Source organism: Tiliqua scincoides, chromosome 7 (genome assembly GCF_035046505.1).
Source record: "Tiliqua scincoides isolate rTilSci1 chromosome 7, rTilSci1.hap2, whole genome shotgun sequence".
NCBI classification, from domain to species: domain Eukaryota; kingdom Metazoa; phylum Chordata; class Lepidosauria; order Squamata; family Scincidae; genus Tiliqua; species Tiliqua scincoides.
In genome coordinates, this window is record NC_089827.1 from 51,973,721 (window position 1) to 51,987,244 (window position 13,524).

At 42.4% G+C, this 13,524-nt stretch overlaps 1 protein-coding gene across 1 annotated transcript; it reads left to right on the forward strand.

Moving 5' to 3' along the window:
* The first annotated feature begins 322 nt into the window (after positions 1-322).
* Positions 323-13,220, forward strand: FBXO7 (F-box protein 7). The gene is made up of 9 exons (XM_066633692.1): positions 323-534; positions 4,215-4,509; positions 4,699-4,926; positions 5,700-5,841; positions 7,129-7,212; positions 10,349-10,441; positions 11,427-11,603; positions 11,888-11,925; positions 12,541-13,220. The coding sequence occupies exons 1-9, from the start codon at positions 413-415 to the stop codon at positions 12,919-12,921; spliced, it is 1,560 nt and encodes a 519-aa protein (XP_066489789.1). The 5' UTR covers positions 323-412; the 3' UTR covers positions 12,922-13,220.
* The last annotated feature ends 304 nt before the right edge of the window (positions 13,221-13,524 follow it).

Consider the following 13,524-nt stretch of genomic DNA (forward strand, 5'->3'; position numbering starts at 1 on the left):
TGGACAGGCCTCTAGCACCCCAGTCGAACGTTCAGAACGCCCTAACTCTTCGAACGCCGTGCGCGCGTGTACAGTGACAGGTTTGCGCGTGCGCGGCGCACAGGTCTGCAAGAAGAGCCACGAAGTCATCGATCGGAGCAACCTCCCTCCCCTCCCAAGACGGAAGGCGGCGGCAAAGAAAACAGAATCATCGATCGACAGACACGCAGTTGCGCTGTCTCCATCTGCGCACGCGCGGCGAGGGGGCGGGGCTCGCGCCGCCACGGGGTCGAAGCGGGCGGGGCGACTGAGGTGGCCCAAAACAACAACAACGAGGGCGGCGATACCCAGAAGCCCTCGCGTGCGCCGCTCCTGCAGCCGTCCAGGGCCCTGCTCAGCCCCCGAGGCGCACGGGAGGAGAAGTGCCGCCATCATGAAGTTGCGAGTGCGGCTGCAGAAGCGAACGAGCCCGCTGGCGTTGCCAGGGGAGGAGCCCACGCTGGGAGACCTGCGCGCGCACCTCGTCCAGACCCTCCTGCCCGCCTGGGGGCACAGGTAACGTGTGAACGTGCCCGGGTAGGGCAGACACGTATACTGCGTCTGCTCAGGTCGGGGCTGCGGGGGAGCATGTGGGGCAGTGCTTAGCTGGCTGGGGTGCTAGGGGTTCCCCTCCAGCCTTGCTGCTGCTGGCTGACGCTGCCCTCCCCTCCACACTTACCTGGGAGTAAGCCTCATTGACTAGAGTGGGGCTTACTTCTGAGTAGAAGTGCATGGGATTGGGCTGTGAAGCTGCCATCCTCTCCTCACTTTCCTGGGAGTAAGCCCCATAGACTGTACTAGGACTTACTTCTGAGTTGACATGCATAGGATTGGGCTCTGAGGCTGCCAACAGATTTGCAGGAGAGCCCTCCCTGTAGCTATGCATGTCTACTCAGAAGTAAGTCCCATCATAGTCAGTGGGGCTTACTCCCAGGTAAGGGTGTCGATCGGATTGTAGCCTCAGTTTTCCTGGGCAGTCTAAATGGAATGAGTGCGATTTAGCTTCATGGCATTTGTCAGCCATTTAGTTCTTGGACTTTGTAAACCGCTTTGTGAACTTCTTGTTGAAAAACGGTGTACAGATACTGTTAATAATAGTAGCCTCTGTAGTAATTGTGCAGGCTTTATAGTGAAGGAAGAAAGGCAAGGAAAGTTTCCCTGTCTCCTTTAAACACTCTAATGCAGTGGCCCTCAAGCCTTTACATGCCACAACTCCAGTCAATCAATCAATTGATGCAGGATGGGACTGGGCACCGGGTCCCACCCTCCTGCCAGAACCCTGTTTGCCTACCCCTGCCCCTGCCCCATCAGCACCCACTCCCTGCCCCCCTTATGCCCTCCTAGTGCTGTTCTCTGTATCCAAGTATTCTTATTAGGGAGAGCACGAAGTTACCATGAAGCCTGGCACTAGTGAAAGCACATTTGCCAGGTATCTGAGCTGGGCTGGAATACAATCTCCTGGTACCTGAAATGGTGCCTCAGATGCCTCCCCCTTTAGCTGGTGGTACTCTAGTGCAGTGGTCTTTAACCCTTTTCATTCCTATAAGTTGCTATGACCCCACAACTGAGGCTTTGTGATCACATTGGGGGACCCCAAGGTTGAAGAACATTGATCTATTATACTTAACTGCCTTCTGAGTCAAGACTGATTCTCAAAGAAACTTACAGCCATTAAAAACCAATGCAAGTTTTCTACAGTATTTTAAGTGCCAAGATTTCTTTGTGATGGCATGTGCAGTGCTGACAGTATCGTTTGTTGAGATCTTAAATGCCAGGGAAAGTAGGTGGATTCAGATGACTTGATTTCCTCCCACTCACCACTCTGCAAACCCTACTTGCCTGTGTAAGTGGATTTTCTGAAGAAGGCTGTCATGAGCTCCACAAAAGCGGTTGGTGGTACCAAGCACTGATGCATAGAAGACTGTAGAAGATGCACAAAAGATGCATTCATCCAAGAAATATAGAGTCTTGGTGTGTTTGCATTTTCATAGTCTTCAAGAAAATACAGTATTGTATGTCAGTTCAAGCCATAGAAACACGAATATTTAGCTTGGTATCAGTGCCTTAGAATTAAGCAGTCTACTTTGGCTTTAAAAGCAATCTTTTCACCTTGAATAAAATGTAATAGGCTCCTCTGAAGGTGAGCTATATAATCCAGGCATGCTCTAATCATTTTTGTGTCAGACCATATTTAAAAGGCTGTTATGCTTCTTACCTATCTGCACCTTGGGATCATTTTAATCTCTTGGGATAAAAGTTCTTTTCCGTAACAGTCAGTGGTATGTGCTTGGGGTGGGGAGATACAGATTTTATTCCAGCAACTCAGCTGTTATCTAACACTCCATGCACCTGTTAAATACACAGTTCAGTTTCAGACTTTATATGATTCTCTGCTATAATGAAGAGTGGTATAGGACACTTCACAATTTCAGTAATTTGAGTATTTCTAAGTGTCCTTTGAATGGTGAAGCATCTTCTGGATTCCTGAGTTTCAGAATGCATAATTGGAAAAAGTGATTTGCAGCTTGATTCTATGCAGTAGGTAGAAGCAAGTTGGGAGTAACTCACACTGAGAACTAGAAGGATGTTCTACTCAAGTAAGTGTACATGGGACTGTTGAGCTCTGATCCAGTGCTCCACTGTCTAAAGATAACCAGGTTGGCCTTAGCCCACTGAGTGCTTATTGAGCTGTTAAAGAAAGGATAAGGACTGTCCAAGCTGGCCCTGTAGTTCACAAGGCTTTGTATTTCATAGCTGACAGTTGGCACTTGAGAAAACTAAAAACCAGGAACAAGAGATTGCATGTCCAGTTTCTGTTTTGGCTGTAGCCAAGAAATGAAACAAAGAGTCCGTTCTGTGACAAAATTCTGTCTCTGCTTATCATAGCAAACTTAGGCTTTGTTTGCATAATGAAAGTAGTACCTATTGCAGTCTTAACCATATTCAGTAAATTGAAAAGTATCTGAGTTTCTCTTGGATGCAGTGTAATTCAGTCATCATGGGATAATTAGTGTGTGAAAATGTGATTCTGAGAACCTTTTTTATAAAGTTTGAAATTCTTTTTTATGTTAAAGTTAAGTTTAGGTGTATGTTGGGTAAAGTGATTTGTAGCTTGTGGAGTAGAAGAAGCTGCCAACATCTGGCTTTGAAATAGTTTAATTGCAATGTCTCAATTTTGTTTTTTTAAAAATATTTTACATACAGTATAATATTGGAACAAAAGTTTGCTCTTCAGTTGTGTCATTGGTCTAATCCTTTCTTATTTTTAACTAAACTTTTAAATATAGTTGGATAAGGGAGCTTCAGTATTTTTCTTGCAATCCATAAATAGCCCAGCATATATTCCTGGTAGCTTTACTTTCTTCAATATTTTGAAATACATTAGCTGCTGTTAATATTTTAAAACACCTTCTCTTAAACTCCTTTTAATCTGTTAAGTCTATTTCAGATGAGATGATGTCTAAATCTAAGTAGGGAGGACTGATTCATGTGCCAAATGCTACCTCACACAAAGGTCTTGTTCAGATGCAGCAACAAACTGTGGTTATATGTATGAAGAGGTGTGTGTCTTAGATTTGTACACTCCCTCCTCCTTTGTGTGAAAGGGGACGAATTTTAAAGCTTCCATTTACAGTTTGTCACAAACTGCAGTTTCTCTCTCTCTCCCCCTCCCCCTTCCTTCCATTTGGGGGGTGTCTGAATATTTGTGTACTCCATGGTTGAAAGGTAGATGAGAATCTGAGCTTGGTGTTTTAACTCTGGCTTGTACAAACCATAGTTTCCTGTCTTCAGATGAAAGAGCAATAGGGTTTATAACATTTTGTTATGAAATGTAAATGGAAACTTCAAACTCTTTAAACTTGTATGTGAAAGATATGGGGAGAAAACTTAAATTCCAATACTCTGACTGGTTTGACTGCACTCTCCTTCAAACTAAACAGGATGATTCTGACTGCCTGTGTCCTTTCTGTGGGCTAAAGTTAGCATACGAAATATAGACGACTGTTTACTGACACATTGGCATTAGTGTGTGTAGGTTTATATTGCTCCCACTTACTTGCATTATGGTAGTCATGTAGCTGATGGAGTCAGTACTTACTGTTTGACATCACTTGCTGTAATTGGAGAGTATACTTTCAAAGCAGTATATACCAGGACCGTATGCTGCTAATCTTTTTATTATTATTATTTTGCAGTTCTGATACCCAGTTTGCAATAACACTGAACAACAAAGACTTCCTTACTGGAGATCAAGAAACCCTAGCATCACTTGGGATTGTTTCAGGAGACTTGATATGCGTGGTATTGGAAGATGCTAATGCAGCACCCAGTTTACCTTCACCTTCCTCCCTGCCTTCACTACAGAATAATCATGAACTATCCACTTCGTCTGTATCCCATAGCCAGACCAGGAACCCAGATAGCGAAAGACACAATGGACACACAGAAGGCTGTAATGTCCAAAGTGACATTCGGTTGAGTGACAATACGGTAAATCTATAAGAAATCCCCCCCCCAAATCCTGACTGCATTTTATCTCTCCAGGTACTGTGCCTAGAGTGGAAAGAACACCATATTTCTTCCTGAAAGCCATCATTTCATTTGCTATTCACTTGGTCAGTTTGCGTAACCAGGTATAACTTTTTGAATCGTCTCTTGTTCTGTTGCTGTCCTTTTAAGGCAGGATCCAGCCAAGAGTCTGCTTCAGAGACTGCCTCTGTTGACTTTGATCTCCAAGAACATGCGAATTCTTATCCTTTGGAACCCATGCTTTGCTGTGAAGCTACAGATGGGCAAGTGCCACACTCACTTCAGACCCTCTATCACTCTGCAGAGTGTACCAGTGCCAACGATGCCTTGATAGTTTTGATCCATCTTCTCATGATGGAGACAGGATATGTACCTCAGGTATTCAAGAAAGTGAAAGACCCTCCCGCTGAAATTGAATGGAAATGTTATAAGAACCTTTCTGTGTGTTTTAGATGATGCTACTTGGGTCTGGTGCAAACGTAATGCTAGCTCTTTACAAACTGTAATTCACAGGTCATGGGCCAGTCTCCTAAATTAAATGCCTCCCTCTTCCTCCTGCCCTCTGAAGTGATTCCCTCTCAATTCCCTTTCTGGAGTTAATTATAGTTTTTGTAGCCTTGCGACCATGGTTTGTAAACCCTCTTAAACTGTGGTTTTGGTACCTGATTTATTGATGGTTCCCTCCTTACATTAACTGAGGAAGTGAGAAGTATCAAAAGTATCAAAAGTGAGGCTTTGATTTGATGGAATTTGCTATACTGAAGATATATAGTATTTAATTTTTATTCTGTTATTTTATTTTTGTATTTTTTGAAATAGTCCTCCCTCTATCCCTGCATCTAATATTTGCTTGGAAGTTTAGTTAATCTTAAAGTATCTTTCAGCCCATAAGGCAAAGAAAACTTCGGTACTCTAGTGAGCATTGTGCATGAGTTTTAGAGGCTGTATTGAAGTAGATTTGTGTTGTACTGTATAAGATGATGCAGTATAAAATGTATTTCAGTCATTTCCCTGTACAGCAAATGTTTCTATTGTCTATTACCCATTTTGAGCATGCAGAATTTAAGTCCCTGGTCAGCCACTAGTTTTATGTAAGTGCCACTTTGAGGAAGAGATGACAATCCTTTCAACTGCTTCTCGTTTATTTCTAGGGGACAGAAGCAAAGGCAACATCAATGCCTGAGAAATGGAGGAACAAAGGTGTTTATAAACTACAGTATACTCACCCCCTTTGTGAAAATGGCTCTGCTGTCCTGACTTGTGTGCCTTTGGGGGAACTTATTGTTGTCAATGGTAAGATTGTTTAGAATTGAAATTATTCTGCTTGAGTGCTGACTTGTAATGGTTAGACTTTGATTTCCATATTAATTTTTACATTTCTTTATCACTAGCGGAAGCCTAGAATGGGTTTCTGTAAAGTCTGTTGAGGCGACTGTACAGAAAACTGGTATGCTTGCCTTAATACAAGGCAGGAACCCAAAGCATTAATGGCCTTCTACCTTCTATGTGCAACAGACCATCTAAGCCAGTGTTTCTCAAACTGTGCTTCTAGGAGCCCTGGGGCTCCCTTCAGGGGCTCCACAAGCACACCATAAATGACCACCATCGCCCTATCTGGTTTGTGCTAGCACTCTAGGGCTCCCTGCAATTCCATGCATGTGCCAATCTTCCTGAGACTCCTTTTAAGGGTGTTAGAAGTTCCAGAGACCAAAATGTTTGAGAACTGTTGGTCTAAAGAAGTCTGGTCATTCCAATAGAAGGATTTTGCTCATTAAAAAAAAAAAAAATCTATTTTCTGTGGCATTTGCCTTGGGGGAACCAATATGATACAGGATGTGTAGTTTCTTGCCAGCTGATCAAACAGATTCCTGTGACTGTTTTCAAATGTTCAGATATGGGCTAGTGAATGTACTTTCCCTTCTGTATGTGATTAAAATGTTTGTGTGATCCACATCTAGAGTGCTGTTGCAAAACTTTGGGAAGAGAGACAAGCAGTGTTGGGACTATGAGTGAAATATTATTCACACTTTAACATTTGAGGTCACTAGCTTTTCACAATTGTGAGAGTTAAAACAAACCATTGAAGATGATTCTTGCTATCTGAACTTCCAGCAAGGCATGAGACTAAATCTCACCAAAGGGTCTTGGAGGCGGCTGTTTCTCCATTCCTGGATGTACTTTTAAAAATCTCTTTTCCGCCCACCCCCTCACGTCTTCTATTGAATTTCCATTTTTTTCTAATGGAAGTCTCCTTTCATTAGATGAACATTAGGAAGATTGTTGTTTCTGAGATAATTGGTCCTTGGCGAAGTAATAAAAGTGGTAGGTTTCTGTCCAGATGCTGCTGCCCATTTGTGTCCATCTAGGCTGGCACAAACTGATTCAGACCAGTGTTCTTTTCTGCTACAGTTTATTCTATGCAACATGCAAAATCCAGTTGCCATTCTGATTTCCCCTGTGATCTCAGAGAAGGAAATGGGCAACAGCATGGTACAGAATGTGAACTATCATAACAAATAAGAAGCGAACAAAGCGGTCTTTCATTAAGTCTTAATATCTTTTTTGGTTTGTGTTTTGCAGCAATGTTAAAGATCTCCAGTGACATTAGAAGCGTGAAGAGATTGCAGCTTCTGCCAACGTCCTTCATTTGCTTTCAGGACTTAGGTACTCTCTGTGTAATATGACTTCTGAAATGGTTGGGCTCTGTCTTTTTATTTATTTATTTATAGAATTTATATCCTGCTCTTCTGTCCCAGTAAAGGGCACTCAAGGTGGCTAACAAAAGAAGTAATATAAAAACATAAAATATATAAATATGTATAAAAATTAAACATTTAAAAACAATAAAACTTGGAACCCAAAATTAAAGTGAATAAAATAATAAAAAGCCATGTCCCCTTATGTCAGCATTAAAAGGCTTGTTTAAATAAAAAGGTCTTAAACCCCTGCTGAAAGGACTCTAAAGAGGGAGCTGTTCTCAGTTCCAGGGGGAGGGAGCTCCACAGATGGGGACCCACCACGAAGAAGGCCCTCTTTCTTACCACCATCCCCCTCACCTCCACTGATGGCGGCACAGTAAGAAGGGGACTAAGGAGCTGCTGTGAGAAGCTGCTAGGGACCTGTGAAGAAGGCGGCATTAATTTTGACAACGAGTAGCTTTGAGCTAATGGTAGATGAAGTGGGTAACACCTGGCAAAGGTCAGTGGATAGCAGGCATTTTTAGAACTGGTAATTGTGCATCTTATGAGCTAATGGAAACCGTATTAGATCCTCGGACTGCGCAGGTTCCTGACAAGGTCCTTGAAAAATAGATCCTATAGAAACAAATCACTACCCCACCCCCAAAAGAACTCCAGACATTGTTCCCTCCTGAATAAGTGTTGGAAAGGCTGGAAAGAGCAGGAAAGAAGTGATGCAGCATAGTAGCCCATGAAAAGGGAAGTGACCATGCAGGAGAGGGCTGGAATTTGAAAGATACTGAAGCACCATCTTCTAAACAGTGGCGGCAAAATTCATATACTTCTGTACAGTCCAAATGCTATCCAGTGTACAGGGGAGACCCATATCCACGGATTCCACATCCGTGAATTCAGTTATCTGTGAATCGGATCTGGGTCCCCCTGTGTCCCTACTGCGCACCCTCCCTGGAGATCCTTGGCCTCTGCTGGGCTCAGACCGACCTTTAGAGCCCCCAAAAGGTGATTTCTGGTTTCACAGAGAAACCAGAAGTCATGTTTTTAATGCCTTATAAAAACATCATTTCTGGTTTCTCCATGAAACTGGAAGTTGTGTTTTGAACTCTAAAGCTTGGTCTGAGCCCAGCAGAGGCTGGGGACGGAGTCGTCTGTTCTGCTGAGCTCAGAAGCCCCTCCGGAGGTGAGGGGAGTAGTTCCCCTCGCCTCCAGAAGGGAGGTGATGGCTCTTCAGGTCATGGGGACAGGTGTTTGCTTGTATCTGCAGTTTCAGTTATCCATGGGGGTGGGGGGTTCTGAACGGAACCCCCATGAATAAGGGGGCCTGCATGTACCTCCACAATTTTGAAGGCAAAAGGCTAGGCTTAATTTTTTTTTAATTTTTAAACAGGAACAGAAAAATCTTAGACATGTCTTTTAAATTGTAAAAGATAAACAGCTTTGATTATGTTTCTAAGGCTGCCTAATATAATACGGAAAGGAGTATTAAAGTTCAGTGGGAGAGCCTGCATGATTGACATGGGTGGCTGAGGAAAGAAATATAACCAGTGAGTGGCTAACGTAGTTCCCCCGCTTCATGTCTTGCATCTGTTGCCAATATTACTTTTTAATGCTGCTTGTGTTTGTACAGTTTTCTTCTAGAGACTGAGCAGTGTTGTCCTCTAATGGAAAACTTAAGAGATCCTTGGAGCGTTTGGACTTTACAGTGGTGTAAACTGGCTTGCTTCTCATTTAGATTGAGAACTTTGATTTACCAGTTAATGATGACAGTGGAATGATGGATTTTGTTGAATGAGCTTGTAACAAGCCAGACAATGTCTTTGCATGTTGCAAAGAGAATTGGCTATTCTTTATGCTACCAAGCCTTTCTAGAAATGCTGTTCTTAATACATAGTTTGATATGAAGAGGACACTTTTAACACGGCTATGACGTCATGCCTCATACAGTCAGGTTTTCTGATAAAACGTTGCCCAAGGCCTGGTAATCTAAAAAATGCAGGCCAGAGTAGATAATGTCAGGGATGCCATTTGGCTCTGCTTTTTAATAGCAGTTGGAATTGGAGGCCCTGATTGGATTGGGACTGTGATATAGGGGGAGGGCAGCTTGCTGCATTCATGATTTGGATTGTGGGCCTTCCATAGCTACTGTTTATGTTAGCACTTTTTTTCTTAAAGCAGGTAAGGCCAAACATGATTGATATTGCGTCATCTTTGCCCTGCATACCAGTGGGTGGTTTTTTTATAGAAATTAAGGGATGTGGTTGTCGTGTCCTCGGCCTCAGCTTCTGAGCTCTATGTGTCATTTAAAAGCTCATTTGCACAAAGCACCTATACCCAAGCATATGTAGATCCTGTAGGTATTATCTATTCTTTTTTACTTATAAAAACCTACATGTATAGACTCTGCTAATGGAGCATATGTGGAAGTGAGGGGTTGCATGCATGAATATCAGTGCATGCAACACTGTTTTTTTTCTGCTCCCCCCACTCCGCATTGACTTCTGTAATACCTGAGCAGAACTACTGCAGATCTTGTCTCCAAGCCAGTCTGTTGGCCTGTGTTTAAAGTCTAGTATTGTAACAGCATATAATTGGTCAGCAGAGGGAACCACAGCATGAAAAAAATTGAAGGCAGAGTGGAACAGCATTCCTTTTCAAGTAGGACTTTACATACACAGCTCAAGTTTTAAATGTCTAAGATTCCTGGGAGTATTGTGTCAATAATAGCACAGATTAACTGAGCATCCTACCTCCTTATTTCCCTGTGAAAAGCTCTTGGGCTTAAAGCCAAAACTAACTTTCTGTTGAGATGCATCACTACCGTTTAACCTTGTAAATAAGACCATAGATTACTAGTTTATGCAAACTCCTACTCATTTGTTGAGACATAACCATTGTGACATATCAACAATCTGAAAAAACGAAAACCAATAGTGCTTTGCCAATTGCTCGCCAGTTATTTGTACCTGTCAAAGGAAATTAGTCAAATGACCATTTACAAACCTACTATTATTGGATTTGTAAATCACCTTTCTCCCCGAGAAAGCGCCCAAGGCGATTATAACTTAGTTGATGTGAAAACTTTACTCTTTGGTTTTTTGTTAAAGCAAATGTCGCAGGAGTATACAAGGATCTTCAGAAGCTGTCTCGTCTCTTCAAAGATCAGCTGGTATATCCTCTTTTGGCTGCTGCCCGGCAAGGTAGGAAAATCACTGAAGGAACCGTAGTGCAGATGGGTCCTCTGTGAAAACTTGGTTGCTATGTGCTAGCCAAAGCTGTGCTTGCTTGGCTACAACCTTGAGAATATCTGAGAAGGTGATAGAAATTCTTGGACTTCTCTGTTGGCTTCTGTGCTCCCCATAGTTTTTACATGAATCTACCAGATTTGGCACTGGGCCTCAACATTGAGCTTGGTTCTTCAAGGCTTAAAGTCCCTGCATCTGCTCCAAGCTGTGTTGTCTGCAGCTGCCTTGGCCTACAAGGCAGTGTCATGGACACTATAGGTCTGTAATGTGCTCTCACGTGGGAGTGCAGGCTGAATGTGGTGGTGTCCTTAGATTTCACTTTCAGTTGTGTGTATTTATTACTGTGAACCAAGCTTGAGCTTAAAAGTAGATTTATTTTTTCTGATCAATATATAATTCTTCCCCCTCTTTTAAAATGAGGCTGGCCCCAGCATTGTTTCAGACTTAGGGCCCAATCCTATCCCAACTTTCCAGCACCAGTGCAACCGCAATGCAGCCCTGAGATAATGGAACAAACATTCCCATACCTTGAGGTGGCCTCTGTGACTGCACCCGCAACACAGGAAGCAGTGCATACCCAATTGGCACAGCAGCACCAGCTCTGGAAAATTAGATAGGATTGGGCCCTAAGATTGTTATTGAGGTATATCGAGAACAGTGGTATAAGGCATAAAAATGTTTTCTGTGAGAAATATGCGGTTACAGCCTAAGTCTTACTGAACGGAATAGCTTACTTATGAGTAAAATAAATAACAGTTTTTAAGCACTTCTTCATTCAAAGTTTTGTTCACAGATATAACAGCTTTCTTTAGCTGCATAATCTGTATCTTATCTGAGAGAAGTCTGAGATTATATAACCTTTTATAATATTAGGAAATGGGACCAAGTTAATAATGCATCACAGATAATGACAATTTCACCTCTCATTTTGTATTCTTAGCTTTGAACCTACCAGATGTTTTTGGCTTGGTGGTCCTTCCACTGGAACTGAAATTCCGGATATTCCGACTTCTGGATGTCCGCTCACTCATCTCTTTGTCTGCTGTTTGCCGTGATCTTTATACTGCCTCAAACGACCAACTACTGTGGAGATTCATATACCTGAGGGATTTTAGAGGTGACTGTACTATAGATTGTGTCTAACCGCTTGGGTGAATTGAGAGGTTTTGTACTAAACCCAATTATCTTGAGCAGAGTTGCTTAGCTTCTCTTCAAGAAAGCAAGCTGTGGATTGAATGCAAGGGAACAGCTTTTTTGAAGATTTGGTTTTGGTAGAGGTTATACATTTAGAAGTTGTGGTCAAATCTTAAACTGCAATTGCTTGTACTGTACAGTATTGCTTTCTACATTCATATAAAAATGTAATATGGAATGTTATATCACTGTCTGAATTCTTTGCAGATCCTGTTGCCAGGCCTCGAGACACAGACTGGAAAGAAGTAGGTGGTTGTCAGATATGCGCTCTCTCTCTCTCTCTCTCTCTCTCTCTGTGTTAAAGATAAGGTGCCATCTGGAGAGTCGCACTAAGTGCAGATTAGGTTCTAACAGTTCAGTCCTATGCATGCCTAGTCAAAGGCAAGTCTCATTGAATTCAAAGGGGCTTACATCCCTGTAAGTTTGTAAGACTTGCATCCTAAGCTGACTGAAACTGCTATTGATGTAGGAGGCAAGTTGTCCTTCTCTTTAAAATTTGGGCTTTAAAAGCTAATGAGCATCGGTTCATCCTTGATTCCAATTTCTCCAATATTGGTAGAATCAAGCAAAGCTAAATTCTCATCTAGAATTCTGTAGACGTCAAAGTGTATCTTTAAATGATTGATAGGAGCTCAAAGGACAGCAAGCCCAGTTGCACACCTTCTTCTAAATTAGGTCATCTTCGTAAGATGTACAGAAGACATTATTTTTTGTTGGGAGGCCAGCTGATACTTTGATTATTGTGTGGTCTTAGGAAGTGCAGTAGGCATTCAGAATTCTAGATGGATATGTTAAAGAGTTTTATTTAAATGATGAGCAATTCTAGATTTCAGACGAAGCTTTTTTTATTTTTTCTGCAGCTGTACAAGAGGAAATTAAAGCAGAAGAAGGATGCCCTGAGGTGGAGACATACGATGTTTTTGCCACCGCCTCCCCTGCCCATCCCATTTCATCCTAACCCATTATATCCAAATCCTTTTCCTCCTAATCCTCTTTATCCCCCAATGATGATTGGTGGTGAATTTGATGAGAGGCCAACACTTCCTTATGTTGGAGACCCCATCAACTCCCTCATTCCTGGCCCAGGGGAGGTCCAAGGTCCATTCAGGCCACACTTTGATCCGTTTGTGTCGTTTCAAGAACCCAATCCCACACTCCCAGGAAGAGCCAGTTGCAATGACAGATTCCCTCCTAGAACCAGTCGGGGACGCCCAATTGATAGTCGCCGTGCATTCATATGATGGCTCCTACCACCACTTTAAACCTTCTGTTCCTGGGCTTGCTTTTCAACTGTAGGATATTTCAGCTACAAGGCTCTGCTTTACTGCCTGATGGCGATACATGTGTACTGTGACTCTTGACTCCAAGGACTGGGCCCAAACATTCAGTGCAAAAAAAACTAGTGCTGCCTCCCATAGAATTGGAGCTCTTTCCAAAAGAACTCTGTGGGACACATTCTTCCTTTTTGACATAATTTGCTTCTTAGAAAGCAAACAGTGGCTGACCTTTGCTGCATCAGATAAAGAGCACTTTAAGCACACACATTATGTTGGTCTTATTCTTTAAATGTGTCTGTTAAATGCCTGTAGTAATGATGTTGCCTCAGTGAAAAGCCCAGGCTCCAGTGTCAAATGTGGTCTAGACTAGAACAGATTCTCTCATGAAGAGACATTTAATCAGGGTGGCTACAGAGGAATCTGATTCTTTTTCTCAAACATGTTCTATTGCTTGATGAGGTTTTCATTTTATTTTTATTACTTGAAAAGCAGTTTCAGTATTGGAGACTTCAATGCACAAAGAGTACAGAATTAAAACCTTTTTGTTACACTTGAAAGAATAAAACA